The 26,359-nt window shown below is 37.7% G+C and overlaps 1 protein-coding gene across 4 annotated transcripts in view; it reads right to left on the minus strand.

Annotated features, from left to right (window-relative positions):
- Nucleotides 1-26,359, minus strand: part of MTCL1 (microtubule crosslinking factor 1) — a 279,300-nt gene that overhangs the window by 79,567 nt on the left and 173,374 nt on the right. For 2 of the 4 annotated variants that reach the window (XM_053714924.1, XM_053714927.1), the window contains exons 4-6: nt 9,708-9,767; nt 7,483-8,805; nt 6,604-6,756 (exon numbers count right to left, since the gene is read on the minus strand). In XM_053714924.1, the coding sequence (XP_053570899.1) occupies nt 6,604-6,756; nt 7,483-8,805; nt 9,708-9,767 (1,536 nt within the window). The remainder of the gene's footprint in view (nt 1-6,603; nt 6,757-7,482; nt 8,806-9,707; nt 9,768-26,359) is intronic. The other 2 variants (XM_053714925.1, XM_053714926.1) reach the window with 2 other exon arrangements.

Below are 26,359 nucleotides of genomic sequence, written 5' to 3' on the forward strand. Positions count from 1 at the left end.
ATATATAGTATATATTTGTTTAAAAGACATGAAAGACATTTGATTAATCATTGTATTCTTTGTTGAAGAGCATACCTAGGTAGGTAGCGCTACATGACAGGAGCACTACATGACAGGAAACACTGCTGCCATCTAGTGCACTTGCAAATGTAACATTGTTAACGCGTTATTGCAAAACCACTGCCATATAGTTAGGGTTGCCACCTTGGCTATATTTTCCTTGACACTTTTGAGTTACACATGCTGCAGGGTAAGCAGGGCGGAACATGTATTATGCCTCTGGACATCACATGAATACATGTTCCTCCCTACACATCCTGCAGCATGTGTAACTCATAAGTGTCCAGGAAAACATGGCCGAGGTGGCAACCCTACATATAATGCTCCAGACACTTACATGCTTTTGTGCCAACCTCCCTACGTTTCAACAAAGGATCCCAATATAATGAAGTAAATTTGATCTATATATAAAAAAGTACATTTAATCATATATTCTATCTAAATGATGAAAAAAACATGATTTTTAATGTCCCTTTAAGATCTGGGTGTGTTTTTTTTAATAAACTGAGCTAATCAGTAGAACAGGCAACTGCAAACAAAGATTTAGTCACACCCTCCTCTCTAAACATGTGCACAGTAACCATTTTAGGAGCTGACTTGTATAATAATTTCCTCTATGAGGTAAAGAATATTCACTCATGTCTGGAAGTGCAATGGTGAAGTAATAATCTCTCATTTCTAAACTATAGCCTAACCTAATTCTCAAGCCAAGTAAACATGGTCAGATGCTTAACCCAAATGATTATATAACAGCTATACTATGTCATTCTGCTTAGTGTTAAATCCTGACATAATTCCAGGTTTTACTCAGCTACTAAAAACATTGAAATCATTTAAATAGCTTGCTAACCAGTTTCTCCTTAAAGGGACATGCAAACGATACATTGGGGCCGATTTATCAATGTCCGCCAGATATTGCTAAATTGCCGTCAGCATACGCTGTCTGCATTTATCATTGAACAAGCAGTTCACCAGAACTGCTTGTGCAATGCTGCCCCCTGCGGATTTGCTACAATCGGCCACTAGCAGGGGGTGTCAATCAACCCGATCGAACACGATCGGTCGGATTGCAGACCGCAGCCTCAGAGGAGGCATACGGGTTAAGGGGCAGCAGTCTTAAGACCGCTGCTTCTTAACTCCTGAAGGCTCGTGCAGAAACAGATGCAATGGGGCCGATTGACACTTTGATAAATCGGCCCCATTACATGGACATTGTAGTGAGTTTTCATGCAATATTCTTAATTATAGCTCAAAGATTGTAATTACACTTCTTTTTTCATTGTTCTGCAGCAATTTAAAGCCAAATTTACTGCCACTTCCACAACCTAAATACTAAATTCCTGATCATCCCTGGCCAATCACAGAGGGCATATCTATGTAGGAAACAGGAGCACAAATAATTCCAGCTGATCCAGTGTGAGAATATAGGGTCCTAAAAAAATAAGATGTAAGGTGCGTACATTGTTCTGCAATACATTATGCATTGCACAGTTTGCTTTGTCCATGCACACAGGAGACTTCAGCCTTCAAAATTTCATTTTTCTGTAGCCTTGCAATAAATTTACATACACAAAATGAGTATAATGTTTTAATGCATTAACACCTTGTTTTCTGTCATTGTTTTTCAGTGGTCAAACCCACCCACCAAATGCCTTATTTGGAGATCCCAATCCAGGCTTATTTTGCCGTTTATTATCTCATCATCTTTGCTGAGGCTAATTAGGGACAGATATGTGTCAGGCTTAGGTATACAAACTCTGCAGTACCCACTTCCATTTTTCCGAATTGGAAAACACACAATTTTGAGACTTAAATTAGAGGAAAATTGTTTTATTACACATAATAAAGAATTTTATATTACAATCTCAGTGTTTCATATTCCTTTAATATACGAATATTGAGCTGCTTTTGGTGAGTTGTGTAAACATGTAAATATAGCAAATAATAATATAGTGTCATATTTACATACCTATACAGAATTCTATGATTGCCACGCCCTTATATTAGTGGAAGCAATTCATTAAACAATGCTTTGTTTTCTTGCAACTTTTTAATTATATCATAGTCATTAGCGTTCCCTATATTTATTAGCAGCATGCTGCTAGGCTTTAAAGAAAAACATGAATACAAAGATTATTAGTTATCTCTTGTAAATCATTTTTATATTATTGAGGGGTCCCTGTGACTTGTGCTTTGCCCAGATGTGAATGATTTTGGTCATAAATATTTTCGGTTGTATCAAACACTGCAATGACTGATTTACATATATGAAAAGAGACCACAATGAATCTTTGATGAACGTACCACAAAGTTAAGTGCTATAAAAAAGTTTGTGAACACCTATGGTTGTTATGGAAAGCCCATATATGAATATTATACATATTTTAAAGCAATATTTACTGAATATGAAGAAAAAGCTGCACTTGGAATGTGAATAAAAGGGATGAGAGTTTGGTGGTGGTAGGAACTAAAAGTGAGTTGATAGAGCAAAAATGTGAAAGTGCCACAAAAGACCAAAATGTGATTAGGATAACAAAGGCCTACACTATGTTTGTCATTTTTAGTATTTTAGGGACACTCCTTTACCTGAGCACTGATTAGAAGATTTTATTTTATCATGATAAGGACGTTATTTGTACATGTTATATAATGGGGACAGTTAAGTCCAAATTAAACTTTTGTGATTTAGATAGGGCATATAACTTTAAACAGCTTTCCAATTTACTTTTATCCACAAATTAGCTTTTTTCTCTTGGTATTTTTTGTTAAAGGATAAACCTAGGTAAAGGTGCAGATTTCTAAGACTCTGCAGTTCACCTCTTATCTCACTGTCTGACTGTGAATAGCTAATAACATGTAATGTTTGTTTATGTGTGCCATATAGATAACATTGTGCTCACTCCAATGGAGTTATTTAAAGGGACAGTCTACATTCCCCAGTTTTGCATAACCAACATACGGCTAGATTACGAGTTTTGCGATAAGAGCTGCTCGGTACTAACTTGCAAGTTACTGTCACCGCTCACTTACCTACAGCGCTGGTATTACAGGTTTCCAAAAACCCAGCGCTAGCAGGCAATATTGCAGCGTAAAGCAAAATTGAGCTCCATACCACACTCCAATACCAGCGCTGCGGTGAGCTACGGTGAGCTGGTTTTACGTGCTCGTGCATGATTTCCCCATAGACATCAATGGGGAGAGCCGGCTGAAAAAAAGCCTAACACCTGCAATAAAGGAGCGTAAAGCTCCGTAACGCAGCCCCATTGATTCCTATGGGGAAAGAAAATGTATGTTTACACCTAACACCCTAACATGAACCCCCGAGTCTAAACACCCCTAATCTGCCGCCCCCGACATCGCCGACACCTACATTACACTTATTAACCCCTAATCTGCCGCCACTGACATTGCCGCCACCTACCTACACTTATTAACCCCTAATCTGCCGCCCCTAACATCGCAGCCACCTACCTACACTTATTAACCCCTAATCTGCCGCCCCTAACATCGCAGCCACCTACCTACATTTATTAACCCCTAATCTTCCGACCCTAACATCGCCGCCACCAACCTACATTTATTAACCCCTAATCTTCTGCCCCTAACATTGCCGCCACCTACCTACATTTATTAACCCCTAATCTTCCACCCCCAACGTCGCCGCCACTATACTAAAGTTATTAAACCCTAACCCTAAGTCTAACCCTAACCCTAACACCCACTAACTTTAATGTAATTAAAATAAATCTAAATAAAAATTACTATCATTAACTAAATAATTCCTATTTAAAACTAAATACTTACCTGTAAAATAAACCCTAAGCTAGCTACAAGATAGCTATATTACATTGTAGCTATCTTAGGTTTTATTTTTATTTTAAAGGTAAGTTTGTATTTATTTTAACTAGGTAGATTAGTCATTAAATAGTTATTAACTATTTACTAACTACCTAGCTAAAATAAATACAAATTTACCTGTAAAATAAAACCTAACCTGAGTTACACTAAGACCTAACCTTACACTACAATTATATACATTACATTTATTAAATACAATTAACTAAATTACAAACCCCCCCACTAAATTACACAAAATAAAAAATAAATGATCAAATATTTAAACTAATTACACCTAATCTAATAGCCCTATCAAAATAAAAAAGCCCCCCAAAAATAAAAAATAAACCCTAGCCTAAACTAAACTCCCAATAGCCCTTAAAAGGGCATTTTGCGGGGCATTGCCCCAAAGAAATCAGCTCTTTTACCTGTAAAAAAAAAATACAAACACCCCCCCAACAGTAAAAACCACCACCCACACAACAAAACCCCCCAAATAAAATCCTAACTAAAAAAACCTAAGCTCCCCATTGCCCTGAAAAGGGCATTTGTATGGGCATTGCCCTTAAAAGGGCATTTAGCTCTTTTTCCGCCCAAACCCTAAGCTAAAAATAAAACCCACCCAATAAACCCTTCAAAAAACCTAATACTAACCCCCGAAGATCCACTTTCAGTTTATGAAGACCGGACATCCATCCTCATCAAGAAGTCTTCTCCCGGCTTCGTTGAGGACTTCTGCCCACTTCGATGAAGACTTCTCCCGGCTTCGTTGAGGACTTCTGCCCACTTCGATGAAGTCTTCATCCAAGTGGCAAGAAGTCGTCCTCCAGGCAGGCAGAAGTCTTCATCCAGACGGCATCTTCTCTCTTCATCCTTTTGACTCTGAGCAGCTCCATCTTCTAACACTAACCCCTGAAGATCCACTTACAGTTTTTGAAGACCCGACATCCATACTCAACAAATCGGGGAAAAGTCTTCATCCAAACGGCAAGAAGTCCTCAGCGAAGCCGGGAGAAATCTTCATCCAAGCGGCAAGAAGTGGTCCTCCAGATGGGCAGAAGTCTTCATCCAGACGGCATCTTCTATCTTCATCCATCCAGCGCGGAGCGGCTCCATCTTCAAGACATCCGACGCGGAGCATCCTCTTCAATCGACGGCTAACTAAGAATGAAGGTTCCTTTAATGGATGTCATCCAAGATAGAATTCTATCAGCCAATCGGAATTAAAGGTGAAAAAATCCTATTGGCTGATCCAATCACCCAATAGGATTGAGCTTGCATTCTATTGGCTGTTCCAATCAGCCAATAGAATGCAAGCTCAATCCTATTGGCTGATTGGACCTGTGAAATAAAAATAAAACCTAAGCTAGAAACAATGTAACTATTAGTTATATTGTAGCTAGCTTAGGTTTTATTTTACAGGTAAGTATTTAGTTTTAAATAGGAATTATTTAGTTATTAACAGTAGGTTTTATTTAGATTTATTTTAATTACATTAAAGTTAGTGGGTGTTGGGGTTAGGGTTAGACTTAGGGGTTAATGACTTAAGTATAGTGGCGGCGACGTTGGGGGTGGAAGATTAGGGGTTGATAAATGTAGGTAGATGGCGGCGATGTTAGGGACGGCAGATCAGGGATTAATAAGTATAATGTAGGTGTCGGGGGTGGCAGGTTAGGGGTTAATAACTGTAATGTAGGTGGCGGCGACATTGGGGGTGGCAGATTAGGGGTTAATAAGTATAATGTAGGTGGCAGCAAGGTTGGGGGCGGCAGATAAGGGGTTAATAATATTTAACTAGTGTTTACGATGTGGGAGTGCGGCGGTTTAGGGGTTAATATGTTTATTATAGTGGCGGCAATGTCCGGAGCAGCAGATTAGGGGTTTTATTTTATTGTTTGCGATGCGGGAGGGCCTCGGTTTAGGGGTTAATAGGTAGTTTATGGGTGTTAGTGTACTTTTTAGCACTTTAGTTATAAGTTTTATTGTACGGCTTTGTAGCATAAAACTCATAACTACTGACTTTCAGTTTACGGTATGAATCTTGTAGTTTTAGGCTGTACCGCTCACTTTTTGGCCGGACAGGCAAACTCGTAATACCGGCGCAAAGGAAGTCCCATTGTAAAAGGACTGTTTAAAAGCTGCAGTAGTAACGTTGCGTTCCGGCCAAAAAAGTGTGCGGTACACCTAAACCTGCAAAACTCGTAATACCAGCGGTAGTGAAAAAGAGCCTTAACACTGCTTTTTCACTCATACCGCAAAACTCATAATCTAGCCGATAGTTATTAATATACTTTTTACCTCTGTGATTGTGATTAATATTGAAGGATGGGGAAATCTTAATGTGTTCACAAACTCTCTCATTGTTTGTATAAAATAAATAAATAAATAAATAGATAAATAAATTGCATATTCTACCAAAACCAAAATTATCATGCTGCTACACATCTCATGCTACAACATGCGTAAAGCAGGGAAACATTCTCAAATTGTCATCTAGAAATATAAAAAATAAATAAATATAAATATGAACTTCTATGGGACCATTTACTTGCATTAATGGTCTTACTAAAAACAAATTTTCATTTGTTAATGTCATTGTTTTATCAAATGTGGCATTGGCCATGAATAATTCAGCCATTAAACATACTAATAACATGGATTCTCTTTGGCTAGGAAACAGTAGGTGGTGTAGGCAAGACTGCTAACCTCTAGACTGAAACAGCCCTGGTCTCCTGGCCTGTAGGAATTAATGTCTCCATCAGCTCTGCGATGTGATTCATGGTTTACAAGAAGACGTTGGGTATTTTCTTCATGGTCATTGTTGAGTTGCCATTCTTTTTGTTCTCTCAGTTTGGACTGCTAGGTTCATGGACAGTATATAAACAAACAAACAAAAAAAACAAACAAAAACAAACGACAAGTGTGGGAGGATAAACAAAAAAATGGGTAAGGTGGACGACTGAAAAAAAACTACAAGACAAAGAAAAGCGTGAAGAGGAAAACTAACTTAAATATGGTGGCATAAGAGAGTGAAGAAAACAAAACTAAAACAAGAATGAGCAAAATGATGGGTTGAAACATCTGAAAAGCAAAAAGAGAAAAAAGAGGGAAAAAGAATGCAAACACTGGTTATGAGACGCGCATGCAATGAAGGATGCATGTGTCATACCAACAGCAAGCATGCAAGCCATGAAAGCAGCAGGATACAAAGTTTCTTCCCCATTGTTATACATTCTTATAATTAATACCACGTTACTGTTGCAGATCTTGCAGTTCAGCCATGCAATATTTTACTAAATTAATTAACAGAATTAGATTAACATTATTGGTTACTCACTAGATTGATTAGTACAAAAATGTTAACTCTAGTAAATAGATTAATTGATGATATCCTATATGCAAGCTTGATAAATACAATTGTTCACATTGTATTTTGTGCATAGTTGATTGATTAGCATTAAAACTGTGTAGATTTTGATACGTATTAAAAACTGTGAAGGTTAAATCAACTGGGGAAAAAATAGTGCTTGCTTGTTAATGCCAACAAGAAGCAGAAAGTAAAGCAAATTAGCTAAATCTACCTACCTGAAAGTCTGTGATAAGTTCTTTTCCCAAATTTCCAATAGGAGAATCCCGAGATACTGATGTCAAGTTGGACAAAAAGCTAGAAGATTCTGTTATATGAGGCACTGGAGAGAGATCTTCCACATGGTCTTTCAGTTCCTCTCCTGTGTGATTGACTATTTCTATAAATTGATGCAACTCTTTCCTGAATGTTTTCATTTGAGAGTTGATGTTATCCAGGACCTCAGATTCTCTACCAGTCTCTCCTCTTTCTTGACCACTCTTTAATGTCTCTTCCATGCTGCAACATGTTATTTGTAACTTTGCATCATAAATCAGACTATCAGTATCTGTGATTAGACGATCTACATTTCTTTCTAGTCGTTCTGCCTCTCGTTTTATGCTTAGAATACAGTGTGCACCTTCTGTCAGTTTAGAAAGTTCCCCAGAATAAATGTCACTGACATCAGATGGTTTAGCACTTTCAAAACCCGATGTTTTCTCATAGGCTTCTTCTGAATCACTTTCACCACCAATAGGTCCTTCTCTCTTTGATTGAGTATGGCGGCCATCCTCACTGTCACTTTCTTTCTTCCCTGTGTCACTTTCAGCATCACTATCTCGTGGACTGGCAGTCCTCATGCCCAGATGAGATACAAGATCACAACGTTGAACATTAGATAACAGCACACGATTTTCATATTGAAGTTTCATCACCTTTCCACTTAACTCATTGATCTGCATCCTTGCTGACTTTAGTTCCTCGTGAACTGAGCCATTGGATTTGGTTGCACTTTCTTCAATCCAGACAAGATCCTGTTCAGGTCCAAATTTAAATCTGTTCAGCTCTGTAGTTAGTTGTTTATTATGATCCTCAATTTCTGAAATGGATCTTCTTAGCAGCTCGGCCTCCTCCTCAACAAATTGGAGATGACGACGCAGCTCTGTGGCAGATTCCATGGAATCACCAAAAGGTGAGGTAGGAATGCTTGAAACATATTCCCTGCTCAAAAACTCTTTTTCATACTGACACCTGAGATCTTCCATTTCCCCTTTAATGCCCCTGTTTTCTACCTCTAGCTCCACAATCTTTCTCCCTAATATATTTGCTTCTTCTTCAACAAGCTTAAGACGAAGTTTCAGCTCAGCTTCCCTTGTGCTTGGTGGACCACCTGTCTCACCAATTGGTAAAGGACAATCAACATCTCCATAAATTGATTTATATTTCTCCAGTTCCTGCTCCAGATCGTCCTTCTCTTTTCCAAGTCTGGCCATTTTCTTTCTCATTAGTGCTGCTTCTTCTTTAGCAAACATAAGCTGGCATTTTAAATCAGCACTGTCCTCCTGGTTGCAATGAAATAAAAGAAACTTAAATAAGCTATTTTGTTATGCATAATGGAACACAGATATATTGTAGGTTTTTTTTTTTTTTAACATTTGTAACTGATAATAAAGAGACAAAATATGTTATGTGTCTGCACAAATCTTAGGAAACTGGTGAATTAAATGTGAACTATGGCGTTGACGGTTTTGGTAAATTTCACTACATTAAATAAAAATTAACATGAGATTTTCTCTCCTTCTTTGAAACTGGTTTAAGGAACTACATAATAGTTACTAAGCAAGGGCCTAATAGCCTCATTATGATTATGGCTCAACATTTAAGTCTCTTTTTAAACAAGACTTTATTGGATAACACTAATGCATGGATCAGACAGAGACCCAGAGTAGAGTGGTGGATTTCTGGTGCTGTAAATGTTATGGCTAATTGCAGTGTGTGTCATCTTGTGGTTGAAGAGTCATTTAGATGGGTGGGTGCTACATTAGAAAGGGGGTTTAGACTGATGATTAATAGGGGGATTGGTGAAATTAGTTGGTGTTGTGAGACTTTGGCACCATTGGATACATGTAGTGTGTTCGTATGGAGCCAGACTGGTTAAGTGAGATGAATGTGGATAGGAGGTGTGGGATGGTTACTTAAAATGTGGATTTGTTTTTGTACAAATAAAAAAATGGATTTGTTGCATTGTTATGAAAACATATAACTGATGCCTATATTTTAGTTGAGTAAACATTTCATAAATTCAAATTGTAATTTGAGCTATATTTTTATGTGTTGATTGTCAAGGCAATTTCCCTAATTTCCTTCCTATATCTACTAAAATCAAAGAAATTGCAGGAACTCAGGAACATGAACAATGACAAAATGCCCATTGATTATGTACAAAAACACAAAATCATAGTACCTGGCTGGGTGTCTTTTTATCTTTGTGAAGTTCTCTGCTACCTCTTCTTTTTAGTTGGCTCTGAAAAAAAGCAGATTGAGAACAGTTGGTTAAAACTCAGATAGGAAGGATCACATGAGCTCAGGAGCAAGCATATGGCTTCAGCACTCTATGGCAGCAGTGTTTGCAACAATATATAACATTGCTACAAACATTGAAACCCTATGGTTTCTTCCATAAATTGGTTGGGAAGCATTGCACACTGACCTCTGACCTTTTGATATAATATTTTGTTTACTGCAAATGGTTTGCCAGTCATCTTTTATCCACCAAAGTAAATTTGTGTATAACAATTGTAGCATATTGAAGAAAAGCTTAAAGGACAATGAAACACTGACAGTGAGGCATCATAGAAAAATGACTTTTTAAATAATTTACTATGGGGACTAAATATATTATTTGTATTATTATATGTGGGTGGTATCTCTATTGGCAGCCCCAGCAGTAAATATTATTAATCATTCAATCTCCCTCCCTTCTTTCTCTATAACAAGCAAATGTTCTGATATAGTCACCTCCCAAGTGTCCTAGAGAACTCTGCTTATTGTGACTCATTATTCCAGGTCTGACATTATTTCTTTTTTTTTCTGCAAAAAATATGAATTCCCTGTGAATTGCTGGGGGTTTGCTGCTTTCTTAGGCCTCTAAAAAGCATAATCTCTGCACACGTGTGATGCATATAGAGAGCATACGATATCTTGGTGATATCAACTACTTACTAATTAGCATTCCACTCTAATGCCTTACAATTCATTTTAAATGCATCTGCCAGACTGATCCAACTCAGCCTTACCCAACAGCTGCTTTGCATTGCCAGTCCTTTCACTTTCTAAATACTCAATCACTTTCTATACTAGTATCATGACTGACTACTCTACCCTTTAAAGGGATACTCAACTCAAAATGAAACTTTCATGATTAAGATAGAGCAAGCAATTTTAAACAACTTTACAATTTACTTCCATTAATAAAATGTGCAGTCCTTTTATATTTACACTTTGTGAGTCACCTGGTCTACTAAGCATGTTCAAGAATTCACAGAATATGTATATGCATTTGTGATTGGCTGATGACTGTCACATGATACAGTAAAAGTGGAAAAAGATATGTTTGAAATTTGTCAGAAATGTTTTTACTATTCATTTGAAGTTCAGACCAAGTGCTATTGCATTGTCTTGTTTTCATGCATTTGTTGATGATTTAAATCTACTGTATTTACTGGTTCTAGAACAACCACTTTCCATTCCCATTCTTTTACAGTTATTTAACAGTGCTATGTAATATCTCGCTCACTCGCCCACGCTCTCCTCCAGTCTTCATACCTTTCAAAGCATATAATATATATATATATATATATTTTTTTTAATTGTTTGTTAGAGAAAAGTACATAGATATGACAATAACAAAAAAAAAAAGAACAACACAGATGATTATGTTGGATAGAGTTAACCATCAACAAAGATTGTCTTGACAGGTTGCACCATAGATTGACCATAGTCCTTACTAGAAGTTGAACTTCACACATGTCAGCCAAGTGTGAAAACTTTGTGAATACATTAAGACCTTGCTTGTTGCAATTGTTTCACAATGGCCAACCCCTCACACACTACCATTTGCCTTGTAGGAGCGAATCCAGGCTTGTTATTGTACAAGAGAAAGTTTACCACTGTTAAAGGGACAGTCAACACCAGAATTTTTGTTGTTTAAAAAGATAGATAATCCCTTTATTACCCATTCCCCAGTTTTGCATAACCAACACAGTTATATTAATACACTTTTTACTGCTTTGACTATCTTGTATCTAAGCATCTTCTGACCGCCCCTAATCACATGACTTTTAGTTATTATCTATTGACTGGCAGTTTAGCCAATTAGTGCAGTGTCTGCCACAACTCACGGGCGTGATCACAATGCTATCTATATGGTTTACCTGAACTACTCTCCCCTGCTGTGAAAAGCAAATACAAAAGCATGTGATTAGAGGCGGCCTTCAAGGCCTTAGAAATTATCATATGAGCCTTTCTAGGTTTGCTCTCAACTAGAATACCAAGAGAACAAAGCAAAATTGTTGATAAAAGTAAATTGGAAAGTTGTTTAAAATGACATGCCCTATTTGAAAAATAAAAGTTTTTTTTGGCCTTTACTGTCCCTTTAAGCAATTCTTATCAATTCTGCTGAGGTCAATTAAGGACTGATATGTTTCACGGTTAGACCATGAAGACTGCAGTGTGCACTTCCGATTCTGAGAACTGGATATCCCACAATTGTCAGATCTAAAAACAAAATTTATGCTTACCTGATAAATGTATTTATTTCTTGACAGGGTGAGTCCACAGATCATCTAATTACTATTGGAATATTCACTTCCTGGCCAGCAGTAGGCGGCAAAGAGCACCACAGCAAAGCTGTTAAATATCACCTCCCTTCCCTCCAACTCCAGTCATTCAACCGAAGTAAAGGAGAGAAAGAAAGCAACAAGGTGCAGAGGTGCCTGAGATTTATAACATAACAAAAAAATACCCTGTCATCAAAAACAGGGCGGGCTGTAGACTCTCCGTGTCAAGAAATAAATAAATTTATCAGGTAAGCATAAAGTTTGTTTTCTTTCTAATGACACAGTGAGTCCACAGATCATCTAATTACTATTGGGAATCAATACCCAAGCTATAGGACACAGATGATAAGGGAGGAACAAGACAGGGAACCTAAACAGAAGGCACCACTGCATGAAGAACCTTTCTCCCAAAGGAAGCCTCAGCCGAGGCAAAAGTATCAAACTTATAGAATTTTGAAAAAGTGTGTAGAGAGGACCAAGTTGCAACTTTGCAAATCTGTTCCACAGAAGCTTCATTTTTGAATGCCCAGGAAGAGGAAACAGCCCTCGTAGAATGAGCTGTAACCTTCTCAGGAGGCTGCTGTCCAGCAGTTTCATAGGTGAAGTGAATTATACTCTTCAGCCACAAAGAAAGAGAAGTAGCCATAGCTTTCTGCTCCTTACGTTTCCCAGAGAAAACTACAAACAGATCAGAAGGCTGACGAAAATCCTTAGTCGCCTGTAAATAGAATTTCAGAGAATAAACCACGTCTAGGTTGTGCAGAAGACATTCCTTATGAGAAGAAGGATTAGGACATAAAGAAGGAACAACAATCTCCTGATTAATGTTTCGATCTTAAACTACTTTAGGAAGAAAACCTAATTTAGTACGTAAAACAACTTTATCCGAATGAAAAATAAGGTACGGAGACTCATACTGTAAAGCCGAGAGCTCAGAGACTCTAAGAGCAGAAGAAATAGCAACAAGGAAGAAAACCTTCCACGATAACAATTTAATATCTAAGGAATGCATAGGTTCAAACGGAGCCTGCTGAAGAACTTTAAGCACAAGATTAAGACTCCAGGGAGGAGTAACAGGTTTGAACACAGGCCTGATTCTGACCAAGGCCTGACAGAACGATTGAACATCTGGAACCTCTGCCAGACGTTTATGTAACAAAATAGACAAGGCAGAAATTTACCCTTCAAGGAACTTGTGATAAACCCTTCTCCAAACCTTCTTGGAGAAAAGATAAAACCCTAGGAATCCAAACTCTACTCCAAGAGTAGCCTTTGGATTCACACCAATATAGATATTTTCACCATATCTTATGGTAAATTTTCCTTGTAATAGGCTTGCGAGCCTGAAACATGGTCTCAATGACCGAATCTGAAAATTAAGCGTTCAATCTCCAAGCAGTCGGCTTCAGAGAAACTAGATTTGGATGAAGGAAGGGTCCTTGAAGTAGAACGTCCTTCCTTAGAGGAAGCTTCCAAGGGGGGAGAGATGACATCTCCACTAGGTCTGCATACCAAATATTGTGAGGCCACACCAGAGCAATGAGAATCACTGATGCTCTCTATTGCTTGATCCGAGCAATGACTCGAGGAAGGAGAGCGAACGGAGGAAATAGATATGCAAGACTGAAGTTCCAAGGAACTGCCAGAGCATCTATCAGAACCGCCTGAAGGTCCCTGGACCTCGACCCATACCTCAGGAGCTTGGCATTCTGATGAGATGACATGAGATCTAGATCCGGCTGTCCCCATTTGGGAATCAAGTTGGAAAACATTTCTGGATGTAATTCCCATTCTTCCGGGTGAAAGGTCTGTCTGCTCAGAAAATCCACTTCTCAATTGTCAACTCCTGGAATGTGGATCGCAGATAGACAACAGTTGTGGGTCTCTACCCACTGAATAATCTTGGACACCTCTTTCATGGCCAAATAACTCTTAGTTCCACCCTGATGGTTGATGTAAGCCACTGAGATTATGATGTCCGACTGAAATCTGATAAACCGGGCAGAAGCTAACTGAGGCCAGGCCAGAAGAGCATCATAGATTGCTCTTAGCTCTAGAATGTTTATGGGGAGAACAGATTCTTCCCAAGTCCATGTCCCCTGAGCCCTTAGGAGGCCCCAGACTACTCCCTAACCTATCAGGCTGGCGTCCATTGTCACTATCACCCAGGTAGGTCTGCAAAAACAGGTTTCCTGAGAGAGATGATCCTGAGACAACCACCAAGGAAGAGAATCTCTTGTCATCTGATCCAAATGAATTCGCGAAGACAGATCCGCATAATCCCCGTTCCACTGCCTGAGCATGCATAATTGCAGAGGTATGAGATGGAAACGAGCAAAAGGAATAATATCCATGGCGGCTACCATCAGACCTATTGCCTCCATATATTGAGCCACTGATGGCTGAGGAGAGGACTGAAGAGACAGACAAGAATAGAAAATCTTGGATTTTCTGACATATGTCAGAAATATCTTCATTAGAACTGAATCTATTATGGTTCCCAAGAAGACTACCCTTGTAGATGGAATTAAGGAACTCTTTTCCAGATTCACCTTCCAACCGTGAGAATGCAGGAAGGATAAAAGCATCTCCATGTGGGAGATTGCTAGTTGAAAGGACTGGGCCTGAACCAGAATGCCGTCCAGATAAGATGCCACTGCAATACCCTGTAACTGGAGCACTGCCAACAGAGATCCCAGAACCTTTGAAAAAATTCTGGGAGCTGTAGCAAGTCCAAAGGGAAGAGCTACAAACTGAAAGTATTTGTGGAGAGAGGCAAATCTCAGAAACTTGTGATGATCCCTGTGGAGGGGAACATGAAGGTATGCATCCTTTAAATCTACTGTTGTCATAAACAGACCCTCTTGAACTAAAGGAAGAATGGAACGAATAGTTTCCATTTTGAAGGACGGTACACTGAGGAATTTGTTTAGACTCTTGAGATCCAAGATTGGTCTGAAGGTTCCCTCTTTCTTGGGAACCACAAACAGATTGGAGTAAAATCCCAGACCCTGCTCCTGTACTGGAACAGGAACTATAACCCCCATTTCGGATAGATCCTGAACACAACGTAAGAACGCCTCTCTTTTTATCTGGTCGACAGATAATCTTGAGAGAAGACATATGTCCCTGGGGGGAAAGGTCTTGAATTCTAGTTTGTATCCTTGGGACACGATGTCTATCGCCCAAGGATCCTGAATATCCCGAACCCAAGCCTGAGCAAAAAAGGAAAGTCTGCCCCCACCAGATGCGGTCCTGGATTGGGGGCAAACCCTTCATACTGACTTTTATTCATTAGCTGGCTTCTTGGATTGCTTTCCCTTATTCCAAGATTGGTTGGGTCCAGGCAGGTTTGGACTGTTCCTGTTTTGTAGAGGGAGAAGAAGATTTACCCTAGAAGTTTCGAAAGGAACGAAAATTACTCTGAAGTCCCTTCTGCTTACTTCTCTTATCCTGAGGAAGGAAATGTCATTTTTCTCCTGTAATGTCAGAAATAATCTCAGCCAAGGCTGGGCCAAACATGGTCTTACCCTTGTAAGGAATAGCCAAAAGCCTAGACTTAGATGACACATCTGCAGAACAAGATTTCAACCATAAAGCTCTGCGAGCCAGAATGGCAAAACTAGAAATCTTTGCTCCCAATTTGATAACCTGAAGGGAAGCATCAGAAATAAAAGAATTAGCCAATTTAAAAGCCTGGATCTCTTCAAGGGGAGAGTCTGTTTGAATGGAATCAGACAACACATCAAACCAGTATGCCGCTGCACTACAAACGGTAGCAATACATGCCACAGGTTGCCATTGTAACCCCTGGTGAACATACATTTTCTTAATAAAACCATTCAGTTTCTTATCCATAGGGTCCTTAAAAGAAAGGCTATCCTCTATGGGAATAGTAGTTCTCTTAGCTAAAGCGGAAATTGCCCCTTCCACCTTGGGGACCGTTTGCCAAGACTCCTTAATAGAGTCATCAATGGGAAAAATCTTCTTAAAAATAGGAGAAGGAGAAAAATCTTATAGATGTAGAGACAGAATTTATCTATAATATTAGTCCCTAAAAATCATTCTACTTTTTTCAAGTGGCAGATTGAGTTATTGAGTGATGCAATGCAAAAAACAAACTGCTTTATTTTTTTTAATAAAAACAAAAACATTACTGCTTTATTTTTCAAGATATGTGGAATAAAAACGTCTTAATAACACCTCAAACAGCCTCTACACCTCAGCTATAGCTTTGCTGAGGTGCCTACCTTGCAGGATAAGAAATAACTGTTTTTTTAAATTCAAACTGGAGCTGTTTCAGAAATGTCAGGCTAGCAAATAACCGTTTAATTTGAAAAACGTTAAGATGCAGATATCTCTCCTCCATATACAGGAAGTGAGAGAAAAAAAAGCAACTTTTATTCAAATATGAGAGAGGCTCAGTGAGAATTATGTCCCACAAGTTCCCTTTGCTCAAAAGCCACCGATGCACTACTGAAGAGACTGAAATGGACTATAGCTACACCCTGGAGTAAAAACAGCACATACTAGTCTTCCTTACTCTAACGTAAGCAAAGAGAATGACTGGGGTTGGAGGGAAGGGAGGTGATATTTAACCGCTTTGCCGTGGTGCTCTTTGCCGCCTCCTGCTGGCCAGGAGGTGAATATCCCAATAGTAATTAGATGATCTGTGGACTCACCGTGTCATTAGAAAGAAATACAGGTTTGGGAGCAAAATTAACAATGAGTTTGTGTACTATGCATAATAAAATATTTTTTATTACAACCTTTAAATTACCCTTTTAATGCTAGCACCTTTAAAATGTAAATAAATAATACGTATATAACAACAAACAAATAATATTTAAATTATCAGATTAGCAATACCCTTACATTTTGTCTCCATCACCGTAATTAACCACCTTAACTTTAGGAGAACTAAAATCACCTGCAGGGAAATATTTTTATTTATAAAGATTAACTTTCGTTAAAATGTTTTTTAATAATACAGCTCCTTTGTCCTTTTTTATACCACAGACGCCTCTACAGAAATACTTATCTTTGATCCGCTAATTAGTGATAAAAGCACATATTATAATTACTGGGTTATCCTTCACATTAGCTCTCTACTGGATGTGGCTGTCAATAGGATTAATTTAACAACTTTTAGTAAATTGGTAAATTTCAGGAATTCCTAAAGTATCAAGGCAGTTTTACAAGATTTGCAGGTACAAATAATCACTAGTGTATAAAGGGATTAGAATAAGCTAAAGAAAAGAAAATCTGTGGGGGTTTGAAAGCTCTGTATTTTCATCTTGAAAGTTCTCTATTTTCATCTGGAAAGAACACAATGTAACATATGAGTCACTGTCTTCAGCTTATGAGTTTGTGACATTTTCCCCCCTATGAATTGCTGCAATATACCTAGCAAAATCACCACTGACATAATATGCTTGTTTCTCTGGATAAAAGCAGATGCCTTGTTAATCACATCATACCCTCTTTATATTCAGATTAACCCTGTATACAATTATCATTCGTTCTTTTCCCTTCAGCACATTGATTCAACAGAGGACGTGTTCCCTTCCTGAGTGTTTGTCTAATCTGATGCTTGCAGACCAATTAGTGTTGTTTTTCAGAAAAAGAGAATGTAGAGATTTCAATCAGTGTGACACGGGTTACTGATGTGCCTAGGTGTGCCATAAAAACAGCACAAATCTATAGTTTACGTCATAGTACTGTTCCCGTAAAAAGAAAGGACTCTTTGTTGGGTAGATTTGTGGTCTATTTGAGTAAATTAGCTAGATTAATTTCAAATTTACCAGTAGCCTAATTAAGCTAAAAAAAGAAGGCAAACTTTGTAATTCTTTGTTTCATTGTTGTAAGTTGTGTTATTGAAAAAGCTGTGAACTACTGTTTTATATATTGCACTTGAATCACATAAATAGAGTGATAAAATGCAATGCATGATATGATGATCACCAATGTAAGCTATTAAAGAGAGTTATGGATATTTTAAGTGTGATTAAAAAACAATAACACATTTGTTATAGCGCTGCAAAATCTGTTGGCGCTCTACAAATACCTGATCATAATACTAATAATTTGTTCTAATATAAAACAGCTATACAGGTACAAATCCCCACATCCAGAATTCCAAAATCCAAACTTATTCTGAAATCCAAACTTTTTAATCAATATTTAAAAAGAAATTAAAAAAATATCAAAAATAAATCCTCTCTCTCAGTCTTTTGTTCTAAAATGCAAATAATAGTCTATATTCATTTAAAACAACAAATATGACCTGATTACAGTGCTGTTCTGTCTTTCTCAGGGTACTATGTATATACAAGTATACAAAATGATATAAAATGACCTTTAGGTTACATGTATAAGCTGTATTATGACATGTAAATATTGCCTAAATGGCATAAAATATTGTTATTTACAATTGGTTCCACCCCTTCTCCAAACTGCCCCATTATACAGATGCAAATATACAAATATTCCAAAATCCAAACCTTTTCTGGTCCCAAGCGGATTGGATAAAGGCTTTTCTACCTGTACTTTATAAATGTAGCTGTCTCTCAAACTGCAGGTATATAAACATCTTTCCTTTGAAAAATGATTGGCACCAATAATTATTCAGTCTTCAAATAAAATAGTAAGTTGTATTTTATTAATCACCGAACCACTGAACAAATAGCATGAATGACGATGGGGTAAAATAAACAAAGAACTATACTCTTTCTTTTAGTTTTCATCTTTTAACTAATAAAACTATCATAAGAATAGTTTATCAAAATGTAAAAAAAAAGTTAAAAACACAAAGTAATATAAATAAAGAACAAAACATTTGCGAACAAGATTCTACAAACGTTTTCACCAATATGGAACTCAGCAGGAAAACCTACTCATGTAACATCTCATCTTCACCTAAAGGTTTAATGACTTGGCTCGGCTGGTAACAACATTGTGCTATGCTACTGAGGTAGGCTGAAGGAAAGTAATTACTGCTTGTGACAGCATACGGCCCTCTTTGGTTCATCCCTCACGCTGGGTTAAACAGGCCTCTTGTACCGTTTTGATTTTGCTCTGTGGTGGCAATAAATGATATTTAGAACTTGAATTGCACTACAAAAGCAAACTAGTATATTTCTAAGTAACACTTTTTCAACCTTTTCAGTTATTGTAAATAGTTATATTTATTTTCTAAAAAAAAGAAAAGAAAAAGCCTCCAAAACATTCTAATGGTAGAACTAACATCTTTCTATGAAACTAATTTCAAATGTATAATTTTAGAAAAAAGTTCTATAAAGTATAATTTTAATAATAATTCCATATAATGAGGGTAGAATATAGTTATTATCATTATTATTTTGAATAACAATAATGAAAAAGGATGCTGTAAAATGTAAAAATTGGAAGTAAATGTAAGTTAAAGTGCACATTTAAAGAGATAATAAACCACAACATTTTCTTTTATGATTCAGATAGAACATACAATTTTAAACAAATTTGAAATTTACTTATACACTATTATCAAATTTGCTTCATTCTCTTGTTATCCATTGTTGAAGGGACAACATTGCACTACTGACAGCTAGCAGAACACATCTAGTTATCCAATCACAAGAGACAAATGTGTGCAGACTAGGGTGACCACATGTCCCGTATAGCCCGGGACAGTCCCGCATTTTGCAGGTCTGTCCCAGGTCCCGGGCACCTTTATGCATTGTCCCGGAATGGAAAGCCGCCTGCCAGTGCTGTCACAACCCCGGTAGCTCAGCAGAAAGATCCACTACCTGCATGCCCGTATCCCCTTGTGCTGCTTCCCCCGGTCCTCCTGCTCTAGCACACCCAGCCCAGGTACACTTAGTGCAGCCTCGCACACACACTAGCCATGCTGCTGACGCCTGCTCACTACAATGTATCTGCTCTGCATTAATGGGATTCTTTGAATGCAGCCGCCTGACTGTGTCTTGCCGCATTGCCGCTAGCCCCCTGCAGAGGGTGCTCGTGTGCGAGCAGGGGTGTGTGTTAAGGAGGCTATATCTGTGTGTACAGCATGAGCATATGAGCGGCTCATTCACTAATCTCTTTCAAACCCTGTGTTCTCCTATGGCTCTTGTTCACTGAGGTATCATGGAGCTATCTGCCTATTTATGTCTTATGCTCTGAAAGGGTTCCACTTTATAATGTATTTCATATCTTGTAGGTATGTATCATAGTATTACCCAAGCACTGTACCCAGTGCCCATTTTAGAGCTACAGACAAGCTGTGCACAGCGCGTACCCACCAGTCAGCATCTCCCGGTAGCTATATAGGAGCTATGCAGTGACCACGTTTTTTTTTGTTTTTTTCCCTTTAAAAAAATTGTCAAAAAAAGGTATCAACATATTTTTTTTATTTTTTTTTTGGGGGGGGGGGGGTCCCTGAATGGCAGTTTGGAAATGTGGTCACCCTAGTGCAGACACCAATTAGCAGCAGCTCCCACTAGTGTATGATATGTGCGTAGCAGCGTATTCATTTTTTAACAAGGGATACTAAGAAAACGAAACACATTTTAAATTAGAAGTGAATTTAAAAGTGTCTAAAATTACATGCTCTACGTGAATCATGCAAGTTTAATTTTGACTTTCCTATCCCTTTAAGTATAGATTTAAGTGCATGTATAGAAGTTTACAATGTATTACATTATAAATGGTGCACTAAAAATTAAACGTGACCACTCAAACTCAAACTAAATATGCACTCGTCTGGTTAGCGTGATTGAAGACCTTGCGTAAAGTGTTAAAGGGGGTTAACAAAAATGTGCAACAAAACACAACATAAATGCATTAAAAAATAAGTTACACTCATAACACTATCTAATAAAAATATTCATATAAATATATAAAAAAGGTTATAAGTATTCAAAGGTATATGGTATATAACAAGGTGTTTGACTGGAAAGGCATATAATATATACCTACGTATACATGTCTAATTATGTGTATATGTAGGTATATATGTGTATACATGTGCATTAATGTGTTTATGAGTATATATGTATGTATACAGGGAGTGCAGAATTATTAGGCAAGTTGTATTTTTGAGGATTAATTTTATTATTGAACAACAACCATGTTCTCAATGAACCCAAAAAACTCATTAATATCAAAGCTGAATAGTTTTGGAAATAGTTTTTAGTTTGTTTTTAGTTATAGCTATTTTAGGGGGATATCTGTGTGTGCAGGTGACTATTACTGTGCATAATTATTAGGCAACTTAACAAAAAACAAATATATACCCATTTCAATTATTTATTTTTACCAGTGAAACCAATATAACATCTCAACATTCACAAATATACATTTCTGACATTCAAAAACAAAACAAAAACAAATCAGTGACCAATATAGCCACCTTTCTTTGCAAGGACACTCAAAAGCCTGCCATCCATGGATTCTGTCAGTGTTTTGATCTGTTCACCATCAACATTGCGTGCAGCAGCAACCACAGCCTCCCAGATACTGTTCAGAGAGGTGTACTGTTTTCCCTCCTTGTAAATCTCACATTTGATGATGGACCACAGGTTCTCAATGGGGTTCAGATCAGGTGAACAAGGAGGCCATGTCATTATATTTTCTTCTTTTATACCCTTTCTTGCCAGCCACGCTGTGGAGTACTTGGACGCGTGTGATGGAGCATTGTCCTGCATGAAAATCATGTTTTTCTTGAAGGATGCAGACTTCTTCCTGTACCACTGCTTGAAGAAAGTGTCTTAAAGAAACTGGCAGTAGGACTGGGAGTTGAGCTTGACTCCATCCTCAACCCGAAAAAGCCCCACAAGCTTATCTTTGATGATACCAGCCCAAACCAGTACTCCACCTCCACCTTGCTGGCGTCTGAGTCGGACTGGAGCTCTCTGCCCTTTACCAATCCAGCCACGGGCCCATCCATCTGGCCCATCAAGACTCACTCTCATTTCATCAGTCCATAAAACCTTAGAAAAATCAGTCTTGAGATATTTCTTGGCCCAGTCTTGACGTTTCAGCTTGTGTGTCTTGTTCAGTGGTGGTCGTCTTTCAACCTTTCTTACCTTGGCCATGTCTCTGAGTATTGCACACCTTGTGCTTTTGGGCACTCCAGTAATGTTGCAGCTCTGAAATATGGCCAAACTGGTGGCAAGTGGCATCTTGGAAACTGCACGCTTGACTTTTCTCAGTTCATGGGCAGTTATTTTGCGCCTTGGTTTTTCCACACGCTTCTTGCGACCCTGTTGACTATTTTGAATGAAACGCTTGATTGTTCGATGATCACGCTTCAGAAGCTTTGCAATTTTAAGAGTGCTGCATCCCTCTGCAAGATATCTCACTATTTTTGACTTTTCTGAACCTGTCAAGTCCTTCTTTTGACCCATTTTGCCAAAGGAAAGGAAGTTGCCTAATAATTATGCACACCTGATATAGGGTGTTGATGTCATTAGACCACACCCCTTCTCATTACAGAGATGCACATCACCTAATATGCTTAATTGGTAGTAGGCTTTCGAGACTATACAGCTTGGAGTAAGACAACATGCATAAAGAGGATGATGTGGTCAAAATACTCATTTGCCTAATAATTCTGCACACAGTGTATACATATACACACATATACATACATATATATGTGTGTGTGTATATATATATATATATATATATATATATACAGTATATACACACACACACACATATAAATATATACTTTTTCCAAACGAGTAAGTTGTACTAAGTTTTGCTACGTATTCATATTTCAAGAAAGAAGACTGAGTGATTTTGTAAAAACACTGTTACTTACAATTTAGTGGTGGGTTACATCCAACGTTTCAGCCCACACTTGGGCCTTTCTTTCAAGAGTCTTCTTTCATTGAAATATATATATATATATATATATATATATATATATATATATATATATATATATATGGTATCTCACAAAAGTAAGTACACCCCTCACATTTTTGTAAATATTTTATTATATTTTTTCATGTGACAACACTGAAGAAATAACACTTTGCTACAATGCAAAGTAGTGAGTGTACAGCCTGTATAACAGTGTAAATTTGCTGTCCCCTCAAAATAACTGAACACACAGCCAAAAGTGAGTACACCCCTAAGTGGAAGTTGATCAGAATCGCGATTTACGCTAGAATGGTTACCGAGGTCACAGAGCTGTGGTTAACAGTTTTGTGAAAATAAAACACATCAAAAATACATTACAAAGTAGAGTTACACTCATAATAACAAAAGTTATAAGGGCTCAAAGATATGAGATCTCAGATGTTAAAAAAAAAATAGGTAGGCAAAGGACTTTAACATAGAGATACATACATATACATTTCTAAAGATCTATATGAATGTTTATATGTGTACATATGTATTTATATGTGTATATATGTATTTACAGACATATATACACATATAAACACATATGTACACATATAAATCCATATATATAAGTGCATTGGAGCCCTTTGCAGTTAGGTAGATGAAAACATGTAAAAAGCATATTTTGCAATATTCATATTTTCATATCGGGTTTGCACATATTAGAATATGCGATCGGGCTTGCGCTTATTAGAAAATGCTATCGGGTATGTGTATATGAGAACATGCAATCATGTTTGCGCGCTAGTCAGGTTTTTTCCACTTTTTTGCAATATTCATATTTTCATATCGGGTTTGCACACATTAGAAAATGCGATCGGGTATGTGTATATGAGAACATGCAATCATGTTTGAGTGCTAGTCAGGTTTTTTCCAATTTTTTCTGGGGGAATAGGTTATTGTTTGCGCGAGAGTCTAATAATTGCGCTATAAATCAGCTGTTTGTGCTCGTTGGGTTTTACTTTCAACTCATATTACCAGCGCAACCCGAAAAGAGCAATACGTTTACTTCAGGCACAATTAGTACTCTAGCAGAAGCGCAAAATACCGCTCCACTTGTAATCTGGCCCTTGATGTTTTATTTCTCTGTTCTTGCTCATGACATTGCAGATTAGAAAATTACTTTTTCAAATGTATCAGTTCACCATGGTAACGGCTTCCCATGTTAAATTCCATATTGTTTATAAGTAGAAGACTGCACAGCATGTAACACCTCCTTAGGGACAAAATAGGCAGTTGTCTATAGTAGCAGGTCAGTTAACAAGTGAATATAATTATATTTGTTAAAGCTCATTTGTTGCTGACATTTCTATATACTGGTATGTGACATACATTAAACACAGTCTGTCTTTTTCTTCTTATGTAGCTGACTTTTCCAAATGTGTTAATGGGGTTATTTTTTCTACATCTTATGTATCTGATAATGATGTTCCACTGACACTTGCTGACAGACCACTCAGTCTGGTAGTAGAGAAAGACAGAAGAGATAAAGCTGGCTTTCTCACATGCAATATGCAAATCAGTAGGTCAGATATCGCCACCAAAACCCTTTTATGTCTTAATACAAAGCAAATTAACATTTTTAAAGGGACACTGAGCATGCAATTTTAAGCAAATTTCTAATTTACTCCTATTATCAAATTTTCTTCATTTTCTTGGTATCTTTATTTGAAAAGCATGAATGTAAGTTTAGATGCCGGCCCATTTTTGGTGAACAACTTGGATTGTCCTTGCTGATTGGACAGAACCAATAAAAAAGTGCTGTCCATTGTGCTGAACCAAAAAGTGGCTGGCTCCTTAGCTCAGATGCCTTCTTTTTTAAATAAAGATAGCAAGAGAATGAAGAAAAAATTATAATAGAAGTAAATTAGAAAGTTGCTTAAAATGCATGCTCTATCTGAATCATTAAATAAAAAATTGTGTTTAGTGTCCCTTTAAATGGTTTGGTTAACTCTTCAGTGAGTGTAGATGCTTCAGAGTCAGCTATTGAGTTAGTGAGGCCTTATGCAAGGTTCAGATATGAGGCCCTTAACGCAAAACAAAATGCAAAAATGAGCCAAATACATTTGAATATGAATTGCTCTGGATTTTGCTGAAAGAACATAGTGAAAAGGTAGAAGGAGAGAAAATGGAGAGTGAATAGACAGGGTAAGGAAAGGAGGAAGCAAGAAGTGAGGTAGACTTCTGATTGGGGAAAGAAGGAGAATGAAGAGAGAGGAAAAAGAATAGTGACAGAAAGAGAAAAGAAAGGAGAGAGAGAGAGAATGGACAGAAAGAAGTGAAAGATAATAGAGGAAAAAGTTAATAAAGGAGAGAGAAAGGAGTGAGAGAAATGAGAGAGTAAAAAGAAAGTAAAAAAGAGAAAAAGGAAATAGGAAAGTGAGAGTGGACAGAAAGTAAAAAGTCAAATGAGAAAAGAGACAGAAAATAGAGAGAGAGAGAGAGAGAGAGAGAGAGAGAGAAAGAATGAGAGAATGGAATTATAGAGTACAAGGACAGAAAGAGGAAACCGAAAGAAGAGAGTAGGGAGAGAGAGAGAGAGAGAGAGAGAGAGAGAGAGAGATTGAAAAGGGAAAAGGAGAAAAGAAGAGAAAGTATTGTGATTGAAGAGTAGAGAGTGAGAAAAGAGAGTAGAAGGGAGAAGGAGAGAGGGGAAAAGTGGGGAAAGAGGGGAGAGAGAGCAGATGAGAGTGGATAAAAACAGAAAAAAGAGGAGAGAGTGTTTATAGAATAGAGATGAGCAGAGAGAGATAATGGAGAGTATGGAAAGAAAGATTGAACAGAAGGAAGAAGGGAGTGGAGAAAGAGAGAGACAGAGAGATATGGAATACAAAGAGAGGGCGAAGTTATAGAGTGAGGAGAGAAAAGAGAGAGAGAGAGAGAGAGAGAGAGAGAGAGAAGGGGATATTGCAGAAAGAGAATGTAGCTAAAAAAGGAAGGTCATAGCAGACCTGACAGATTGTTTTTCTTTTTTTTGTCATTATCAGCATCAAAAAAAATTACAGATATGAATATCATATGGAACTCCCTCAAAGAGGTTATTCCATGCCCCTTGCTTCTATTCAAGCAGTGTTTGTCTAATTCTCACATCCTAAGGTTCTTCAATTGATCAGTCTAATCTCTACTCTCCTCCTTTCACTCACACCTGCATATGTCTATCGCTGTGTGCGATTCACACAATGCACCATAACTGCCCCACATGGTACTCATGTTTTGAGACACTAAGGAGACAACAGGGGTGGCATTTAGACATGCAGGATAGAAGGATGTGCAATATAACCCCTCATCCACAACTATCATTTTGCAGCAAAGCATTTTGGAACATACTGTATAGTCCCCGGGTAAACAGTAGTAACCAGCAGAAAGTCAGGGACAGAGCTCA

This window comes from Bombina bombina, chromosome 5 (assembly GCF_027579735.1).
Source record: "Bombina bombina isolate aBomBom1 chromosome 5, aBomBom1.pri, whole genome shotgun sequence".
Taxonomy (NCBI): Eukaryota; Metazoa; Chordata; class Amphibia; order Anura; family Bombinatoridae; genus Bombina; species Bombina bombina.